This window comes from Ptiloglossa arizonensis, chromosome 9 (assembly GCF_051014685.1).
Source record: "Ptiloglossa arizonensis isolate GNS036 chromosome 9, iyPtiAriz1_principal, whole genome shotgun sequence".
Taxonomy (NCBI): domain Eukaryota; kingdom Metazoa; phylum Arthropoda; class Insecta; order Hymenoptera; family Colletidae; genus Ptiloglossa; species Ptiloglossa arizonensis.
Window position 1 is genome coordinate 17,067,426 of NC_135056.1, and position 18,651 is coordinate 17,086,076.

At 45.7% G+C, this 18,651-nt stretch overlaps 2 protein-coding genes across 16 annotated transcripts in view; one reads left to right on the top strand and one right to left on the bottom strand.

The window, feature by feature from the left end:
* The first annotated feature begins 61 nt into the window (after positions 1 to 61).
* Positions 62 to 10,309, top strand: LOC143151539 (polynucleotide 5'-hydroxyl-kinase NOL9). 5 transcript variants are annotated; one of them, XR_012993363.1, is made up of 9 exons: positions 62 to 320; positions 447 to 673; positions 830 to 2,469; positions 2,546 to 2,748; positions 2,832 to 2,882; positions 2,960 to 3,156; positions 3,236 to 4,524; positions 4,704 to 4,982; positions 5,655 to 10,309. XR_012993363.1 is itself a non-coding variant. In XM_076320809.1 (7 exons), exons 1-7 carry the CDS (start codon positions 250 to 252, stop codon positions 3,475 to 3,477), a joined length of 2,631 nt encoding a protein of 876 aa, XP_076176924.1. In that variant the 5' UTR covers positions 62 to 249; the 3' UTR covers positions 3,478 to 10,309. The 5 variants fall into 5 exon arrangements, 1 of the variants encoding a protein (XP_076176924.1); XR_012993362.1 differs by having other exon boundaries at positions 4,704 to 10,309; XM_076320809.1 differs by having other exon boundaries at positions 3,236 to 10,309.
* The window catches only part of Dnmt3 (DNA methyltransferase 3), a 151,177-nt gene continuing 133,197 nt past the window's right edge, over positions 672 to 18,651 (bottom strand). For 4 of the 11 annotated variants that reach the window (XM_076320786.1, XM_076320795.1, XM_076320792.1 and 1 more), the window contains 17 exons: positions 14,063 to 15,524; positions 12,651 to 12,739; positions 12,452 to 12,556; positions 12,165 to 12,246; positions 11,979 to 12,089; positions 11,554 to 11,697; positions 11,072 to 11,163; positions 10,804 to 10,914; positions 10,456 to 10,681; positions 8,142 to 8,269; positions 7,897 to 7,944; positions 7,238 to 7,302; positions 6,899 to 7,161; positions 6,575 to 6,811; positions 5,887 to 6,028; positions 4,284 to 4,498; positions 673 to 4,220 (listed from right to left, as the gene is read on the bottom strand). In XM_076320786.1, coding sequence (XP_076176901.1) covers positions 3,931 to 4,220; positions 4,284 to 4,498; positions 5,887 to 6,028; positions 6,575 to 6,811; positions 6,899 to 7,161; positions 7,238 to 7,302; positions 7,897 to 7,944; positions 8,142 to 8,269; positions 10,456 to 10,681; positions 10,804 to 10,914; positions 11,072 to 11,163; positions 11,554 to 11,697; positions 11,979 to 12,089; positions 12,165 to 12,246; positions 12,452 to 12,556; positions 12,651 to 12,739; positions 14,063 to 15,524 — 3,810 coding nt within the window. In that variant the 3' untranslated portion in view covers positions 673 to 3,930. Of the gene's footprint in view, positions 4,221 to 4,283; positions 4,499 to 5,886; positions 6,029 to 6,574; positions 6,812 to 6,898; positions 7,162 to 7,237; positions 7,303 to 7,896; positions 7,945 to 8,141; positions 8,270 to 10,455; positions 10,682 to 10,803; positions 10,915 to 11,071; positions 11,164 to 11,553; positions 11,698 to 11,978; positions 12,090 to 12,164; positions 12,247 to 12,451; positions 12,557 to 12,650; positions 12,740 to 14,062; positions 15,525 to 16,725; positions 16,757 to 18,651 lie in introns of those variants that run through there. The other 7 variants (XM_076320791.1, XM_076320793.1, XM_076320789.1 and 4 more) reach the window with 4 other exon arrangements.

The following is an 18,651-nucleotide window of genomic DNA, read 5'->3' on the forward strand; positions in this document are numbered from 1 at the left end:
CGATGCGTCGCTAAAGAGTCGCCTCCGTCGTCTCCTTTCCAAATTACATTAAGGTTGCATTTCCATTTTTGCTATTACACGTGCCTTGCTTCAATGAAAAAAATTAAACCCAACGAAATATATCTAGCTCGTCTGTGAGAATGTAGCCTAATATTCATTTACAGAAGTTTGGAGGTTAATTTACTACAAAGTGTTCTTTAAAAGTTCAAACAGTTTACAATCCATAGCTGTGTTTTACGTAACATAGAAATGAAAGAAACAACGCAAACAAATAAAGCTAAAATAAAGGTTATTAAAAGTGGTTCTAAAAAGACCAAAGCGTGAGTAAATATTGGAATATGGCTTATTCAACCTTATCTGATATAGATAAAGTATTGATAAAATATTGATAAATTTTATCAAAACACGTCATTGATTTTGCTAAATAATAGTAATTTTTAATTTAGGAAATTACCGCAGTATAAAAGTAGTAACAGGCTTGTTCGAGGAAAAAAACGGTCTTTCCTTAAATGTGCAATTATGAATTTTCCACCTGCAGAAAGCAAAAATGTTCCAAGCACTTCGTCAAGTGCACATTCTTTGGACGATACACATCTACTTCCACAGCGAAGTATAAACCAAAAGAAGAAAAAATCATGTTCTACTATTAAAGGATTTAATATTGAAACACAATGTAAGAAATTTTAAAACTCTTTTAGTAGACTATTTGCAATCATTGTTGACCATACATATTCTCATATAGGGATAAACATCGAACGCTACAATATGGTATAATATCTTTATTCCAGTAAAGAACACCATTATGGAAAAGAGGTTCCTTAAATTTCAGATTCTATGGGTGTTTCCTTCGAGGCTATCAATGACACTACGGAAGCATCATTAGCCAAAAACAAATATCACAAGCAGTATCATAATAATAATAATTTGAAACAACAAAGAAACTTAGGTTCACCTGTAATAGTTGAAACACTTTCAGAGTCACTGTCTTTGTTGCAAATACCACAAATACTTAGACAGAATCAGAAAACAAAAACAGAAAACAATGCTTGCGATTACAATCTTTCACACATACAAAGTATTAGTTCACAGAAGGACGAAGCTTGTATTATTGTTGCCAAATCGGTAAATCCACAAAATACTTCTTGTAGTACAGGAAATGAAACGAGGAGATCGTTACCATTAAGAAATAATCGTAAACAACAAAAGGATGCGGTACATGACACGTCATCGTCAAAGAACAATACTATCGCCGATGATTCTGATTATTCGTGGAACTCTAACGAGACAACTCCCACATTCGAAAAATACCTTGAAAACATGATTGTTGGTATTATGGATACAGATAAATCTGTATTAAGAGAGACTATACCTGGACCTGCTACTATCAAGAAGAACATGAACAGTATTCACGATGATGAATGTCAGCCACGATTTTATTGTTTAAGAAACAAGGTTGTAGTTATAATGCCAGCAAAGACACGATTCAGCTTCATAGGTAAAATAGTTGCGAAAGTCTTATACGGAGCGATAGAAGTTTACGGATGCGTAATGACCACGGAGACCGAAGCTACTAAAATTTACTCTGCGAGGGGATACAGCAGCGTTTCAATCGAAACAAGCGAGAAAGTTTTAGGAGATAACGAGCCAAATATTTGGGCGTCCCTCGAAGTCGAAGGTATTAATCGAAACAAGAAGAACAAATTGGTCATTGATATAGATAATATTCGACCCGGCATGGTAGTCATTCTCCTGGCAAATTTAGAAAATACATTGACTAAATTCTTAGGCATCTTTTATCCGTTCAGACTATTTCCAAAAATAAAAAATTTATCCCATCAATCTTGGACCAATACAAAGAGAGCCGAGGTAATACTACAGTCGCATCTTTTCGTTGACAGATGTGCTTCCAAAGAATTGACCATTGATCAATGCATGGTGCAAGACGTTAGCGAGAAAATGTTGAATAGTTGGCACGCGAACGAATGGTCGTGCACTTTAATTGCTGGTGGTAAAAGCGTCGGAAAATCCACAACGGTGCGTTTCTTAATAAACAAACTATTGCCCGTTTCCAAGAAAGTGGTCCTTATAGACGTGGACCCGGGTCAACCGGAATGTACACCATCGGGCTGTTTATCGATCAGCGTGATAGAAAATCCGTTAATGGGACCAAACTTCACGCATTTAAATACTCCTCTATTCCAATTGTACATCGATGAAATTAACGTGACATGCTGTATCGCGCGCTACATCGAGGCACTCAAAATGTTGATCGACAAAGTGTCGAGCTGTCCTGCTCTGTCGTGTTTACCGATCGTCGTGAACACGATGGGTTTCGTTCGAAATATCGGATGGGATATCATTATACTCACGATAAAATTAATGCGACCATTTCTAGTGGTACAAATTCTTTCCGAAAAGCCAAAGAATAACTATCCCGAATACTTGAGCAAACAAGTGGTAAATAGACAGGTAAATAGCCACGTTATTATTTCTGTAGTAGCTTCGTGAATTTATACTCAAACGAGGAAACCTGTCTTCTTCGTAGGAACTTCCATGGTCTTCTTGGAGTATCAATATCGCCGTCGACTGTAGCCAACCGTGCAACCACGAATTACGCGTGATACGTTCTCACGCTGAACACAGAAATACTCCAGGGCCCGAGTTTTGGAACATGGAGCCGCACCAGCAACGAGAACTCTCGCTCGTCTCTTACTTAAGCAAGATCGTTCAAAGACCTACAAACGTTACGTAAGACAAAATCACTGAAAATCGTCGAATTTTAATCGAATAGTATACATCTTTCTTTTTATTCGTATAAAAATTATTGGCAGGTTGTACGACGATGACATTTCGTTTAGTATTAACGCAGCTGTGCCTTACGTGTGAGTATTCACGTTTTCGCTGTGTCAAATTAAACGTACGATGGCTCGACAATATATATGTATTTGCTCAATTACAGGACACTGTTTTCTTTGTTGTCTATTTTGATTCCAAAATCGTTCGCACCGCAGTCACACGCTTTAAATGTGATAAATGGTAACATAGTAGCTCTGTGTGGAATCGATAGAGAAGTTGACGACGAATCGCAAGACGTACAAGACACGAGCAGTCCGCGAGTATTGGACAGATCATCCCCTTGCGTTTGTTACGGTTTCGGTGAGTTTCTTATCGACGATCGTTTGCATCCTGCCGCGTCTATAACAACTTCAAATTATAACGATATTTATTTGCGCAGGACTTGTCAGAGGAGTTGACACAGAACGGAAAGAAATATACATCAATACACCGTTATCGATTTCCATGATGCGGCAGGTAAATTGTTTGGCAGGATGTATACCGGTGCCTCCTAAGTTACTGAAGTTGAATCAAAAACCGAACGTACCTTATACCGGTGGAAGTGACGTTTTACCGACTAGTCGAGAACCTCGCAGAGGATACTTCCGTATGGGACACAAACTAGTGGGAAGTAGTTCTTAACGAAACTTCCAAGAACTTTGTTCACATTGTCGACAAGTTTTACACACTAACGACACTTCTACGTGTTCAGCGAAAGTGATTGTTCATGCTACGGAACAGTTTTTTTTTTTCTTCTTATTTTTATTTACCATTGTAACGGAAGAACGGGTGTACAAAATGTACGATATTTTTTAACGCGCGTGTAAAATATTGCTTGCGCTTCGAGAGAGGAAAGGAAGAACACGGGAAGACAGATTCGTTGCAAAAACCTAATCGAACTGATACGAACGGGGACGAAAACGAACGACGCGATTTTCAATCGCTCGTCGTCTCTCTAGTGTACTAAACATTAAAAAATAAACGATACAAAAATGATTGGGAAAAAAAAAGAAAAAAAAAACAGAAATTTAAAAATATTCGTTTCACTATGTTGTCATTTCGGACTAGATAAAGCTTCTATTCGATGGAAGATCGTTATGCGTCCGACGACTTCGTCTTCTCTGTCAACCGGTGGACATTTACACGCGTGGAGAACGCGGGATTCGTTTCGGTCGTATTGCACTCAAAATAGGGACAGAGGGATCTCAGAATGGCGGACAGTGTTTGAACGCTCCAAGATTTGCCTATCAATCTCTGTCGTTTCGTTGCCGATAAATTCTTCACGTCCGTGTAATGACGCGGGAATCCAAATATCTCCTCGAGCTCGGTGATCCACAGTGAGTCGCTCTCGTCTTTCATCAGGATCGGTTTCAGGGCCAATTTACCTAAATTCGAGAAACCCAATGAAATCCTCGTGGCTCGAAGGGTCCTGTCTCGGATCAACGTACCTTGTTTCAGCGAGTTGACTTTCGTGGTAACGGTACGAATCTTCTTCACGAGAGCGTAACGCTGACAGTGGGGCGTTAGTATATCCTGCACGTCCTGTTCACCCTGCGACGACAAAGAGTGCGGTTCTATCGGCAGATTGTGCCAATACAACCTCAGCCTGTGTTGCGGCGAGAAGTCAGCCGAGTCTATCACGTCGGGTTCCTGACCCAGGTGTCTGAAATCCAATGCTCGTGATACGAGGTGTGTTCAAAAAGTATCGCGAATTTTGTGTTTTTTCAAAAATTATTTATTTATTCATGAATATCTATTTTGTCCCCTTCAAAGTAATCCCCATGAGATATTATACGAGTACACTTGTGCCAACGGTTTTTCCAATCTTCGAAGCACTTCAAAAAATCATTTTTTTGTATCCTTTTCAGCTCCTCCTTCGATGCCGTCTTTATCTCGTCAAGCGTAGCGTAACGTCGTCCTTTCATGGGCCTCTTCAGTTTAGGGAACAAGAAAAAGTCGCAGGGGGCCAGATCTGGGGAATACGGTGGCTGCGGCACCATTAGTGTGTTGTTTTTGGCCAAAAAGTCGCGCACAAGCAAGGATGTGTGAGCAGGGGCGTTATCGTGGTGCAAAAGCCAATTTTTGTTCTTCCACAAATCCGGGCGTTTCTGGCGGATTGCTTCGCGCAAATTGCGCATAACTTGCAGGTAATATTCTTTATTGACCGTTCTACCCTGTGGCAAGAACTCATGATGCACCACGCCTCTGCAATCGAAGAAAACTGTCAGCAAAACTTTCACATTCGACCGAACTTGGCGCGCTTTTTTCGGTCTTGGTTCGTGTGGCAGCTTCCATTGAGATGATTGAGCTTTGGTTTCCACGTCATAACCATAAACCCACGATTCGTCACCAGTTATGACCCTCTGGAGCAAATTTGGGTCGTCGCGGACAGAGTCCAACATCTCATTAGCAATGTTCATGCGAAGCTGTTTTTGGTCGCAATTGAGCAATTTTGGTACGAATTTCGCGGCGACCCGTCTCATGCCCAAATCATTGATAAAAATCGAATGGCACGAGCCAATCGATATGTTTAGGTCCTCAGTAACTTCTCTAACGGTGATTCGACGATTGGCCAATATCATTTTCTCCACTTCATTAATTTTTTCGTCTGTTGTTGAAGTGCTCGGGCGTCCGGCACGCTCTTTGTCGTTCCCATCTTCTCGGCCTTCTGAGAACATTTTGTACCACCGATAAACGTTGCTTCGGTCCAAGGTAGCTTCTCCGTATGCCACAGTCAACATTCGGAATGCATCCGCGCACTTAATTTCGTTTTTCACACAAAATTTGATACAGGTTCTTTGATCCATTTTTCTTAATAGGTAAAAATCGAAGACGATCCAAAACACGTGCAAGCAAAGCAGCTGTCAACCATTAAGTGAACATTCAAAATGGCCGAGCTTGTCGGCATAAGTGAGAGACATGAGTACCAACATAAAGCCACAAAAAGATCGAAATTCGAATATACGTAACCCGCGAAAATTCAAAATTCGCGATACTTTTTGAACAAACCTCGTACACAACCGAACGACGAAACCAATGCAGAGGACTTACTTGTTCATCTCCAATCTGTACTCGGTGGGCATCGAGGCAACGTTCTCGTACATCCAGAACAAGGGACGTCTGTTGTTCATTTTCTTCACCAACTTCATGATTCTGCAGTACTCGAAGAAGAGGACACCGGTCCCTTTCGGGTCTGAAACAAAGAGAAAAAAAAAAACAATATCTCACTTTTGCCTCAACTATTTCGAGCACGGTAGCTGAAGAGCGAACTGTCTCACATTTTTCAACGTCCCGATGATAGGATATTTTTCGAGCCACCGTGGAAAGAAAAGGAAAAAAAAAAAACAGTCACTCGACGCAATTTCTACGGTGGAGATTTAACGTTTCGTAATTAACTCGGACATTCTGCGACGAGATCGACTCGGCGATTTTTGACACGTTAATGAAATGTTCGCCGGGAACGAGAATACCGTTCCAGTTTGGACGGTGGTGTTTCCCGATCGGTGCGCGTAAATCTACGTTTGAAAATTGGCCGTGATCGACGATTACGAAACCGAGTAGTCTTCGAATGGTTTACTACACGTCGAATTAATTTTCTTCCTTTTTTCTCTCTCTCTCTATCTCTCTCTCTCCGCACCGCTCCCCCTGTCACTTTGCAGAACGTTACGCGCTCGATAACCGACCGTGCCTCGAAGAGTTAAGAACGCGTCACGCGTTGCGATAACGCGATTAAGATTACCGTAGAGGCCGAGTCGGGCCGGATTGGCCAGGCTGAGGTCGTTGCACGGCGATCCACCGATCAGTAGATCGATCGGTGTCATTTCCTTGATCTTCTCCCTCGTTATATCCATTACGTCGCCCAAATGGACAATGCGGTCACCGAAATGCGAGGCGCTGACCATTAACGCGTCCGGATCGATTTCGCTCGCGTAATAAACGTCCACGACCAGGCCAAGCTTGAGAAGCACCAGCAACCCTGAAGACAAGTTTCGTCGAGGATACGGTGATCGAGTTTCGCGCAAATCGCGACCAATATCGTCTCCTTCCCGGTGTAGCTACGTACCTGTGCTCAGACCATCGAACAGAGAGAGGACGCGTATCCTCCTCCTCTTGTCGAGGTGTTCGGCTACAGGAGCGCTCGAATTGCACCTCGTACGGAACATATCGATTATTTTGTCCTTCCAGTTCGCTCGCGGTCTGACAATCGTGTCGGAGGACCCGCTGGACCTGCTCTGGCAGAGGAAACACTCCCAAGGATCTTCCAGCAACACCTCGTCGTACGTTCTCGGGCACAGCAAGTGTTTCATGCAAGCCGTGCAGTAAACCCTGTGAAAACGAACGCGATCCCCGTATACATCCCGCGCGCTTATCGAATCGATCGTACGCGAACCAACTTACGTACCTCGGGCAGTCCTCGTTGTCGCAGATGATCACTGTCCCGGAACCAGCGCAGACCGTGCAGTAAAACTAACAACGAGCCGACCGGTGATTCAGAAAACGACCAATGGAAAACGAGTCGACGCTTTGACGGCCGCTGTCACGCGTTCGCGACACCTTCGACTCGTTCCGTTCAGATTTCGCGTTTCTCCCGTTCGTTACAATCACATTTACGTTATACCCTATACGATTCATCGATCGAGACAGATTTACACCGGTTGGAATTTCTAATTAGACGCGCGAGACTCGGAATTGTCCGCTTGTTCGGGATGTCAGTTCTCCAAAATTTAGAATATATAATTTAACGAAACGTTTGTACGTTCTAATAAAAATCGTGTTTCGTTTTCACTAAAAAGAACGAAACGACTTTCCAAACGAGCTAATAATTGAAAGTGTGTCGAATCGGTATTTTAACTTCGTTTCAAATTAATTTGGAAATCAGCAATTTTTATCAAACACGAAACTGATCGTATAATAAATATATACGTATCGTCGTAAATTAATCACGGATATTCGGATACTTACGAGCATACGGAATTCAATGTTTTATTCTCTCGCGGAGAACGTGATTTACACAGCCGTCAAAGTGTACAGTGTACAGTGTAGATTGGCGCGAGTACTTACGCATTTTGCGTCGTTGCCGAATACGAACATACGGGGTTTGTACTGTTCCTAAAATTTGCCAAGTTCACGTTATCGGTGGAGCTGTACGAGTACTCGATATACGTTCGAATAATTCGAAAATTCGAACGGAGTACTCGTTCGGTTCGAGTAGCTCGGCATCGAGTACGGATATCCGAGTCGAGCTTCGCTCGAATCGATTTTATCGAGTACTCGAATAGCTCTATTTATTGGTGGTCTCTTCGTACCGAACAATCCTTGCACAGCGATCCCTCGAGGAACGGATGCGCCTCCATCGCTTCGTCTCGAGTCTTCAGACATTTCAGACACAAGGTGTCCAATGAGATCCTCCCGCTGATCACGGATCGTAAATCGTCTGAAACCGAGCAGGTATCGTTTCAATGGACTACTGGAAGCCTTATAATTTGCAGAAGCAAATTATAATCTCGAATTTCACGATTGATCGCACGAAAGTGGACCCACGCAGATCGTACGAATATCGAAGTCTTCGCGATTTTAGAATGCAATTCTCCAGTTGCATCTTCTCTCGATGACACCGATATTTGTTCGCGCAAGTTTGGACAAACGCTCGAAACGCTCGATGGAAATTTAGAAAATCGTATTCGAAATTTTCAAAGTTCCATTCGACTTATATATGTGTTATAATAATTTCGAAAACACGATTGATCAAACGAAAGTGGATCAACGCAGATCGTACGAATATTCAAGTCTGCGATTTTAGAATGCAATTCTCCAGTTGCATCTTCTCTCGATGACACCGATATTTGTTCGCACAAGTTTGGACAAACGTTCGACAACGCTTGAAACGCTCGATGGAAATTTAGAAAATCATATTCGAAATTTTCAAAGTTCCATTCGACTTATATATGTGTTATAATAATTTCGAAAACACGATTGATCAAACGAAAGTGGATCAACGCAGATCGTACGAATATTCAAGTCTTTGCGATTTTAGAATGCAATTCTCGAGTTGCATCTTCTCTCGATGACACCGATATTTGTTCGCGCAAGTTTGGACAAACGCTCGAAACGCTCGATGGAAATTTAGAAAATTGTATTCGAAATTTTCAAAGTTCCACTCGAATTATATATGTGTTACAATAATTATAATAATTTCGAATTTCTCAATTGATCAAACGAAAGTGAATCCACGCAGATCGTACAAATATCGAAGTCTTCGCGATTTTAGAATGCAATTCTCGAGTTGCATCTTGTCTCGATGACATCGATATTTGCTCGCGCAAGTTTGAACAAACGTTCGACAACGCTCGAAACCCTCGATGGAAATTTAGAAAATCGTATTCGGAATTTTCGAAGTTCCAGCCGGCCGTTATTCATAGCTTTACAAATGCTTTTGGTCGTCGCGACTACCGCATTATGCGCGAGTTGAAACTCGTATAACAGTGTGTATGCATCTCGACTGGATTTCGTTGACCTCTGTGTTTTCTGGAATAAGTTGGAGTTAGAGCACGCCGAACGAACTATGCCCGAACTGAGGGACTCGACGAATCGCGAACGAATACCGATAATAGAAGTCTGTTCGGACCGAATGTGAATCGTAACGAGAAACGTTAAAAAGAACTTGTGAAAAAATTCGATATAAAATAACGCGAAACGACCAGTATAATACGATAGTGTCTTTCGTTCGAACGAGTTTGCTACGGTATGTTTCCTCGATGATTGTTCGTGTGCTTCGATTTGGGAACGTTGAAGATTGAATGTGCATTCTCTTTGCGTCGAAACGAGTCTCATTGAAGATTCGTTGTATCTAGAAAGCGAGCATCTTGCAACACAACCGATAGAATTCGCGTCGATGTTACCGGCCGATCGTTGTAACTTTAAACGAGGGAAGGTTGCGAATTTCCCAACGAATATTATATCTCGGGATTTTTGGAAGTAACCGGCGATATTCGAAAGGTAAAAATACCGATCACCGTTCGAGCTTATTCAGCACACGGTTGTCCAAAAGTCCCAGTTTACGACACGTAGGCAATAAAATAATTTACCGGGTGCAAAGGTTCCCGTTACCCCGGAATGTTTACTTCTGGGTAACGCGAATCCGTGTACACCTCGTTTGTACACCGTTTACTCTCGACTCGTTTGCATTCACAACGAATACTGTATCGATATTGTTACGTATCAATGTATTCGTTGGTTTCGATCGCAATCTTTCAAGCAATACTAAATATTATTTGTACGAATAATTGCTCTTAAAGGCAACCGATGTCTCCGATTGTAGCTACGTATCTGTTCGTAGCGAACACAGAGTATATTCAACTTTTCTTAGATGCGAGTGCGACCATAGAAGTAAACTTTTGCGATATTTTTCCATTTTTGTAACACTACATGTTCTCCTACGAGCAAGTTCAATAAATATTATCGTCCATTTTCAAGATATCTTCACGTCTACGATATTCGTAAATTGCGGGTCAACACTTTTACGAACGACTGTACCATCGAGGAACCATCATCCCCTATATTCGATGGTATGTACAGCGACTTACCGAACACCTCGCATAAACGCCACATTTTCCGACTCACCGCTGTTCTTTATGTCGTCGGCACGTTGGTCGTCTATGTTCGGATTGTTCTTCAACTCGTTCAGCTTCTTGACGATGTGAGCCGAGTACTTGTCGTATATTTTCACGGAATCGCCCTTTTTCGGGGGATCGGGTTGCGGTTGGGGCCGATTCATTTTCGAGAAACGTTTGAACACGGCCGCAAGCGTCCAGTTATCGGTTTCGCATCCCAAACGAGAGCAATAATCCTAAAAAGACCAGAAACGAACGAACCGTGGCTGGTTTCGATTCGTCGCGAGCATTTCTTTTCTTTTTTTTTTTTTTTTTTCCCTATATACATTTTTTCTTTTTTTTTTTTTTTATCGAATACCTTCGAGGCTTGGAGAACACCGACGAGATAGGCGTGCTTCTTGGTGTTGTTTATGTAGTCGCGGAGTTTCTCGACGCCCTTGTCGAATCTCAAAAACGATTGATGGTGTACCTGCCGTGGAACGAAGAACGCGCGTGTGAAGCGTTACACGTAGCGACATTGCACCGGCGATTTTAATAAACGTCAAAACCGGTTAATTTCGTTACGATCACGCAACGTTCAATTTCCCACTGTGTAACGAGCTCAATAATGTCCAATTAATTTTTACCTCCGAAAGCTTGTAGTCACCGTACCACATGATCCATTGGCAACCGAAGCCCGGCTCGCGCATGCAACAATCCCGGTAATCGATAATCATTGCTGCAACGAATGCGAAGAGACAGTGAATACTTTGTTTCTCTCTGGGGGGAGGGTTTTTTTTTTTTTCCTTTTTCCTCTCTTTTTTCTCTCTTTTTTTTTTGTTTCTTCCCGTTCTTTTTTCCGCGTCATACGGCGGGGATTAATTAACAGTGAAAGAATTTTCGAAATGCAGAGCAACGGTTTCCGATTCGGTATTGATTAGTCACGGATCCGAAGTTCATCGCGGAATGGTAGTTTCACGCGCGTGTGTGAAGCTTAAACATTCGTTCGTAACAAAGGAACGTTGAAACAAGGCGTCGTTATTGTTCGAAAGAAAAAAATGTTTGATTTTCCGGGGTTACGGTGAAAGAGATGGATATTGTAAAACACGCGATGCAACGGGCGTGTTACCTGGCCACCAATTGTGTCCGGCGATTTTTGCCCACGTTATGACCCCTGGGTGCTGCTCCTTCAGCGGCAAACGCGTACCATCGGCGTCGTTCTGTTGCGGCGACTCTTTCGGCCTCTCGATCACCTTTTTCCCCTGAGTTTCGCCTGCGGGGACAGTTCAAACGATCGGGAGAAATTATTAGAATTTGACCGTTAACCTTTCGACCGTGGAATTTCACACTGATTGCGGGGAGGGGGAAAAAGAAGGGAAAAAAAAAGAAGAAAAAAACGCGGAGCGAAGCTTCGCTCGAAATACGAGACATTTATCGGAGAAATAAACCAGCTTCGACCGCTCGTACTCGATTCGAAATATTTTAAAGGGTGTCGAGTGAAAGAAGAAGCGAAAAAAAGAAACGTTCGACAGACCCGGGGATAAAGTATCGTACGTTTTTGATCCAGTAAATATTTCTCGGTGACTTTCGAGTTCTTCTCTTTCAAAGAATCGAGCCTCTGTTGGATTCTGTTCGGGTACGGGTAGAATTTGATTTCGTCCAGCACTGGAACAAACGAAAGAAAGGTAGATCGGTGGACGGGTCGTTGGTACTCGAGGACTTTGTTTCCGTGGGACTCACTCTCGATCTCCTCCGAGAAGTTGCTCTCGATCCAGGCCGAGTAGGGCTTCGTCAAGGTGCAGCCCAGTCGTGTGCGCAGAATCTGAAGCAAATTGGACGCTAACGTTCTCGGGCACTTGGAACATTAGTTCCTCTCTCTGCGTATCGTTGCTCGAATAAAACGAGAGGAACGAGATAAAAGGAAAAATGAAAAATGAAAGAGAGAAAGAAAGGAGAGAGAGAGAGCGAGAGAGAGAGAGAGAGAGAGAGAGAGAGAAAGAGAAAAAAAAAAAGAGCGGAAAGAAAACCTGCATGGTTGCGTCAATAGCACGAACCCGCGCCACGTTCAAGTTCTGCGCCAGTCTGTACTTCAGGTTGCACGAGAACGATTCGATCTGTGTTTTTTCGTTCAGCTGAAATGACGGTAATAACCGGCAATTACGCGGGAACGTGATGCTCGTAGCGAGTTTTAATGAAAATAAAATATAAATAAAAATTCATATTCACTAATGATATACGAGCTTCTCCGATCCAGTAAACCCACAATTTTCCCGCCTCAGACAACATTCCTACATGGTCCGCATCGATAATTAACGCTGCAATATTATATAGAAATGTTTATACAAGGTATGGAATTATCATTTAAGGTCGGGGATAACGTAACGGCGATCAAACTTTTTCAACCGACAGTCCCTGTTTTCGTATATATTTTTTTCTTTATTTTTTTTTCGAAGTGAAAAGAAAAATGATTCCCCCCTGATCTTCGCGCGCACTTTTCACGAAACAGCGACCGTTAATTTTCCTCGTTCCTGGACACTCCGGTACAACGATCCCCACTTTCTCGCTCGAAAGTTTTTTTACACCGGATTCAAGCGACAAAATCATCCCCACCGCTGTTTATGTTTATTCAGCGCGATCGACCCGCCGACTCGAGCGGTCGACGGTCCCAGGCGTGGGCGATAACTAACGCGGGACGGGATCGCATTTCATCCACTAATGAAAATTAAAATTTTCTATCCTTTTCGTTACGCGTTCGACTCGGTGTTTCCGTTGGATTCGGTTTTCCGGCTCGATAATACTCGGCTAAAGATATAACGAAAAACAAATTTTTATCTCGCATTAGAGGTCCGAAGTGTCGCTTTGAAGTTTCGACCGACGCGTGTAACGCGAGACTCGCTGGTTGCCGTCGTCTCGCTCGCTCTCGTCGCGTTTCGTTTGTTTTAACGCGTCAAACGTTTTACAGAGGGTCTACGAGTAGCACCGTGGCTATCGATACCGCTTTGTAACTTTCGATACGCATCGAAGACACAAATATCGAGAAGAGAATCCATACATGCGAATACACAGATCCGATATTACCGTTCTATCGAGAAATAGTTTCTCGATAATCGTCCCACGTACGGTAACTCTCGTCGGATTGTTAATTATTCGTTCCTCGAAAAAGCTCCCGAGCTGAAATTGAAATTACCATAACGCGTGAATATTTCCTGGTAAAATTTACGTCGAGTGTGAAACGTGTATCGATACATTCGTAAAGTATCAAAGGGTTATCGATAGCCCCGCGTAGCACAGAACGGATTTCGATTCCGACACCAATTTGGAATCACTTTAAGGACCACCGTCATCGGTATCGAAAATTGATACCCGGTGCTTGAAATTTCGATACACGTCGATACCTCTCCTCGTGTGTACTTCGGTATCGACTCCATCGTCACCTACGGGCTGATTTTGTCGCTCGAGAGCCGGCCATTGTTGCTTTTGTTTTCCAGAAGTACTCGCACCGATCGAGTTCGAATTTACGAGATCCTATCGTTACTCGGGTGGCAGTAGTTTCGCGCATGGTGGGGGTTGGGGGGCGGGTGGTGGTATCGGTGGTGGGAGAATCTCGAAATTTCGAGTCGATGGAAAACAACGCTTACCTGGCCACCATCCGGAACAGCAACCCCAGACCAGCTTCCCGACGAAGTTCTCCTTGCTGATTCTCGTCGATCCACGGGTCACACGCCTGATATCGTGATACTCGTCGTCGTTTCGGAATATTTTCGCGCGTAGCGTATCGCACTTGGCGGCTGGCCTGACAGTCGTCCCGATAACGCTCCCGTTCGTGTTTATCTTGTTCCTTTTCATCGTGGAAGTTTGCTTTTCGTCGTTCGAGTCACCGTCGCTCGATCTGCATCGAGGATCGTTATCACCGATCGTGGGAACGTTTTCCTCGCTGGACGTCTCCTCGCGGTTCTGTAGCGAAAAACTATTCGTGTGGTTGGACTCGATCGGTTCCTCGACGAGGGTAACAACGTCATCGTCGTCCTCGCAGCCGACGTCTATCGTCGTTTCACCAACGATCGAAACAAGATCGTCGCTCGATCTGGTACGAAAATCTTTCTCGTCGTTGCTCATCGCCGATAAATCGTTGTCGTCGTTCTCTGGACTTCCGGTGGAGATCCTCTCGGCCAACGGTAACGTGTGAACGTCGTCGAAAACCGTCCCCCGATCCTCCGGCTCGAATCCGGTCGAGCTCGAGCGCGAGTCCTCGCACGCGTCCTCGCGCGGATCGTTGCTCGAGCGCGAGTGTCCGTAACCGTGGTCGTTTATCATCGATCGGCGCTTGTCCTCGAGCGAATCGTTCCTCGAAGGACACGGATCGTGTTCGCGATACTCCCAACGGACGTTGATGGAAGACTCGGCGAAGACTTTCTCTTTCCTCGAGACCGCGCAGGATCGTAGAATCTTCGAGGCGTCGACGTTCTCGACGATCCTCGCGGTCCTCTTGCGTTGTTGTTTCTTCATCGTCGCGCAACGTTTCGAGACCTCGGTGGTAACGTGGCGCGATCCACGTTCGACGAAACCGTTTCTCCTCGCACGAAACAAGCTCGATCGGCTCGACGATACGTTGGTCTCTCTCGGTCCGGAGATGCCGCAAGCTCTGCGACCGATTCCGGAGAAAAGCTCGATGGACGACTCGAAAGGAATATCGTCGAGTTCCGGGTCCTGGTAATTCCGTGGCAGCCGTTTCCTCGGTCTTCCGACTTTTCTCTTGCACGATTTCCAGAAACTGCTCACCGTCGAGTTCCGCGCGCGAGCCAGCTCGCGAACGTCCCTCTTCGTCGTCGCGATTCTCTTGTTGCTCGCCGGTCTTCGCGACGTCGCGGCGAATTCACGCGCGCGACGATTACCGGGCGTATTCAACGCGGTGAATTCCTTACCGATCGGCGTACCGGTCCTCGCGAGCGATCCGTCGTTCGTCAGAGAACCGAACGAGACACTGGTCGGACAGGGCTCCGAGATCAAGCCCAATTCCATCGCGCACACCAAGGACCACACGCTCCGCTCCGCCCACGACTTCACGGAATCCCTCCCGCCGCGATTCTGCATCACGGGGACCTGGAAACAGAGAGATCCCTTGCTCCAGAGAGTTTTCCAAACGTTCGAGAAACGAGACCGCGGGTGGTTCGACCTCCCTGAAATTTTCATCGACACCTCGGTCCGCGTTCCATCGAATCCGTGGTCTCGCGATCGAGACTTCGACGTTACGGTCGCGCGTGGCGCTAACTACGAGAACTTTCGTCGGAGAGTGACACGCGTATCGAGCGGAAAATTAATTTTCGTTGCCGGAACGTTCTTCGGTGTAGCGTTATTTCGTTCTCGAAAGGTGCTTCGTCGACTTCGACAATCCCGGTTTACGCGATTGTGGACGATAAACTAATTTACCAGGGGCCGAGAGTTCTCCTCGCTCTTGATAAGTTCTCCGCTGCGCTGACGCTCGGTACCGTCCAACGTCTTTTATTTCGTCTCTTTGAAAGTAGCGCGATTAGTGTCCGGGACGATCGAAGAAACTTTTATACGAAACTGTGAACGATTCTTCCCTCGAAAATGGAGCAACCGTTTGCAAAATTGAACAACGACTTTTCGTTTCACGGTGACGTCACTATCGTCGCGTAGAATTCATCTTTTCGAATGCTATTGCGCGATTAGTGTCCGGGACGATAGAAGAAACTTTTATACGAAACTGTGAACGTTTCTTCCTTCGAAAATGGAGCACCCGTTTGCAAAATTGAACAAAAAATCTTCGTTTCACAGTGACGTTATCATCGTCGCGTAGAATTCATCTTTTCGAACGCTATCGCGCGATTAGTGTCCGGGACGATAGAAGAAACTTTTATACGAAACCGTGAACGATTCTTCCCTCGAAAATGGAGCACCCGTTTGCAAAATTGAACAAAAAATCTTCGTTTCACGGTGACGTCACGGTCATCTTGTATAATTCATCTTTCCGAACGCTACCACAAGATTAGTGTCCCGAACTATCGTAAAGAGAAACTTTGACCCAAAATTCATCGTATCCCCTTCTCCTTGACTTGTATACACCTCGACTCTTCTACATTCCGTGGGTAAAATTCTCCCCAAAAAGTGTTACGGTTACCGAAACCAGATCTCTCTCTCTAAAAAAAAATGTTGAGCTCCGTGGACTCGGATCGGAGAAAATGATGGCGGTTCGCGCGGTATTCTCGCGAGAAACATGAAAAGGGGGACGAGATCGTTATCGGTGAGGGTCGTCGCGTTATCCCCGCGCGAGTTTCTCAACCTTCGGAAAAACGGCATTCCGCGAGCGTCGAGCGAACGGAAAGTTTCACGGCGCAGCGTCGTTGGTTGTTGCGCTGTCCTCCCCGCGTGTTCGGTTATTAGCCAGCGAAGTTCCAAGGAATCGACCCCGGTACGGTAGAAAGCGAATCCTTAATTGTTCCAGAGTGGCGTCGAAAGCAAGGTCGTCGGGACGCCGTGGCGAGGCGGCGGCGGTGGCAGCGGCGTTGGCGGCGTCGGCGGCGTCGGTTTTCGCGCGTTCAAGAAGCTCGATAGGGATGCCACGGGGGTTGTTGCGCGGCGAGCCGGGAAGGAGAGACTGAAATCGCTTTTTAAATAGTGCCGCGAAGGGTCGGGGATAAAAAAAGAGGGGGTAGGTTCGAGGACGGGGAGGGGTGGTGTGCGATCCCACGTGGCGCCTCGAAAGGCATTTCTCGAGGTCGCGGCGTGCTTTGCCGGGGTCGACCTGATGAATGGAAACGTCGGTATTATTGTGTTTACACGCGGGACACACGGGGGCCTCTCTCGCTCTCTCGCCACACTTGGCGTGGAAACATTCATTCATAAAGCGTTCCGCGCGTTCCTCTCACCACCGCTGTCCCTCCCTCCTCCCTCGGCCCGCCGCCTCTCTTCTGCCCAACCCCCTCCGTCCTCCACCTCCTCTTCCTCCTCCACCTCCTCCTCCTCCTCCTCCTCCTCCACCTCCACCTCCTCCTCTTCCTCCTCCTCCTCCTCCTCCTCTGCACCGCGCCACTGCTTCGCCCGTGCCCCTCTACACGAGGGTGATACAACCCTCCGTCGAGTGTAGAGGGGTAGCAACGGTGACGTAGCCAGAATTACGACAACGACCTGCTGATTCGCTTATTTTATCCTCCTCCGGGCCGTGTCCACTTCTAGTCGGCCTGCTTTTCCCGCCGCCCGGAGTTCTCGATCCTTTGACGAGCCCCGCGCGCTCTTTAAGCCGAGACCGCGCCAACGGGGGTGGAAAAAGAAGTCCGCCTTTTCTCCGTGCCCGGGCACCGCGGCGCGTTTCCCGACCGGACCAAGGACCCTCTCGTTCGGGGAGTGGACTCGAGCTCTAATACCGAGAACCACCGTCTACGGACTCTTTAACCGGGGAGGGACTCGGATTACGTTGCAGTCGCCTCTCCCTCCTCGTTTTTCCTTTCTACACTTTTCACCGCGCCAAATAAAATAATTCGACCGTATTTCCAACGAGAGGCTCGCGACAAATTTGGCCAAACGACGCGACGTTTTCCACGAGACCTCGATACGAAATTGGAGTATCCTAACGTCGTGTCGTACAAGACACTAGATACCGAGAATCCTCGACGTCACGGGGACAATTACGATTACAATTTTGTCCTCGTGTATCGTTCGAAACGTTCTTCTTTCGAATTTTGTAATACGGTGGAGACGACTCTGCGTTAACTCGAAATTTTGAAAACAACACCGTTGTGGACGATACAACGATCTCGAAGGACGAGCGAATCGATCGTTTCGAAGACGCGTTCCGTGAAGTTACGAGCCGGTTAACTCGATCGCGTGTGCCGCGTGGACGACCAGGGGTCGGTAAACTACCAGCCACGGGATCGAGCAACATTTTTAAACGAACGTCACGACCGTACAACCGAACTACTGTTTCGACGACCGGGTGGAAACGTCGAGGCGAGTCGGTCCGTGTTCGCGCGGTTTCGCGAATTAGTTTCGATATTTGTCGGCGCCGTGCGAAACGACGTTTTCCGAGACGCGGTACGCGAAATTCGATCACGGTCTTACCTAACGAGCACTTGTACGACAAATCGTCGAACAAACGACACCTCACCGATCGACCGAAACTGTATTTCCGCGAAATCAACTTCTCACAGTTTTATCAGCGGCGAAACTGTACGAATTTCGTTTCCGTTGTTGCACGCGAGCGACGATAACG

Excerpts from the sequence above, each read along its gene's own strand:
- LOC143151539 (XM_076320809.1), top strand. The coding sequence starts at position 250 with ATGAAAGAAACAACGCAAACAAATAAAGCTAAAATAAAGGTTATTAAA. Across the intron at positions 674-829 it reads ATTTAATATTGAAACACAAT|ATTCTATGGGTGTTTCCTTC; the intron begins GTAAGAAATTTT and ends CTTAAATTTCAG. Across the intron at positions 3,157-3,235 it reads TTGCGTTTGTTACGGTTTCG|GACTTGTCAGAGGAGTTGAC; the intron begins GTGAGTTTCTTA and ends TTATTTGCGCAG.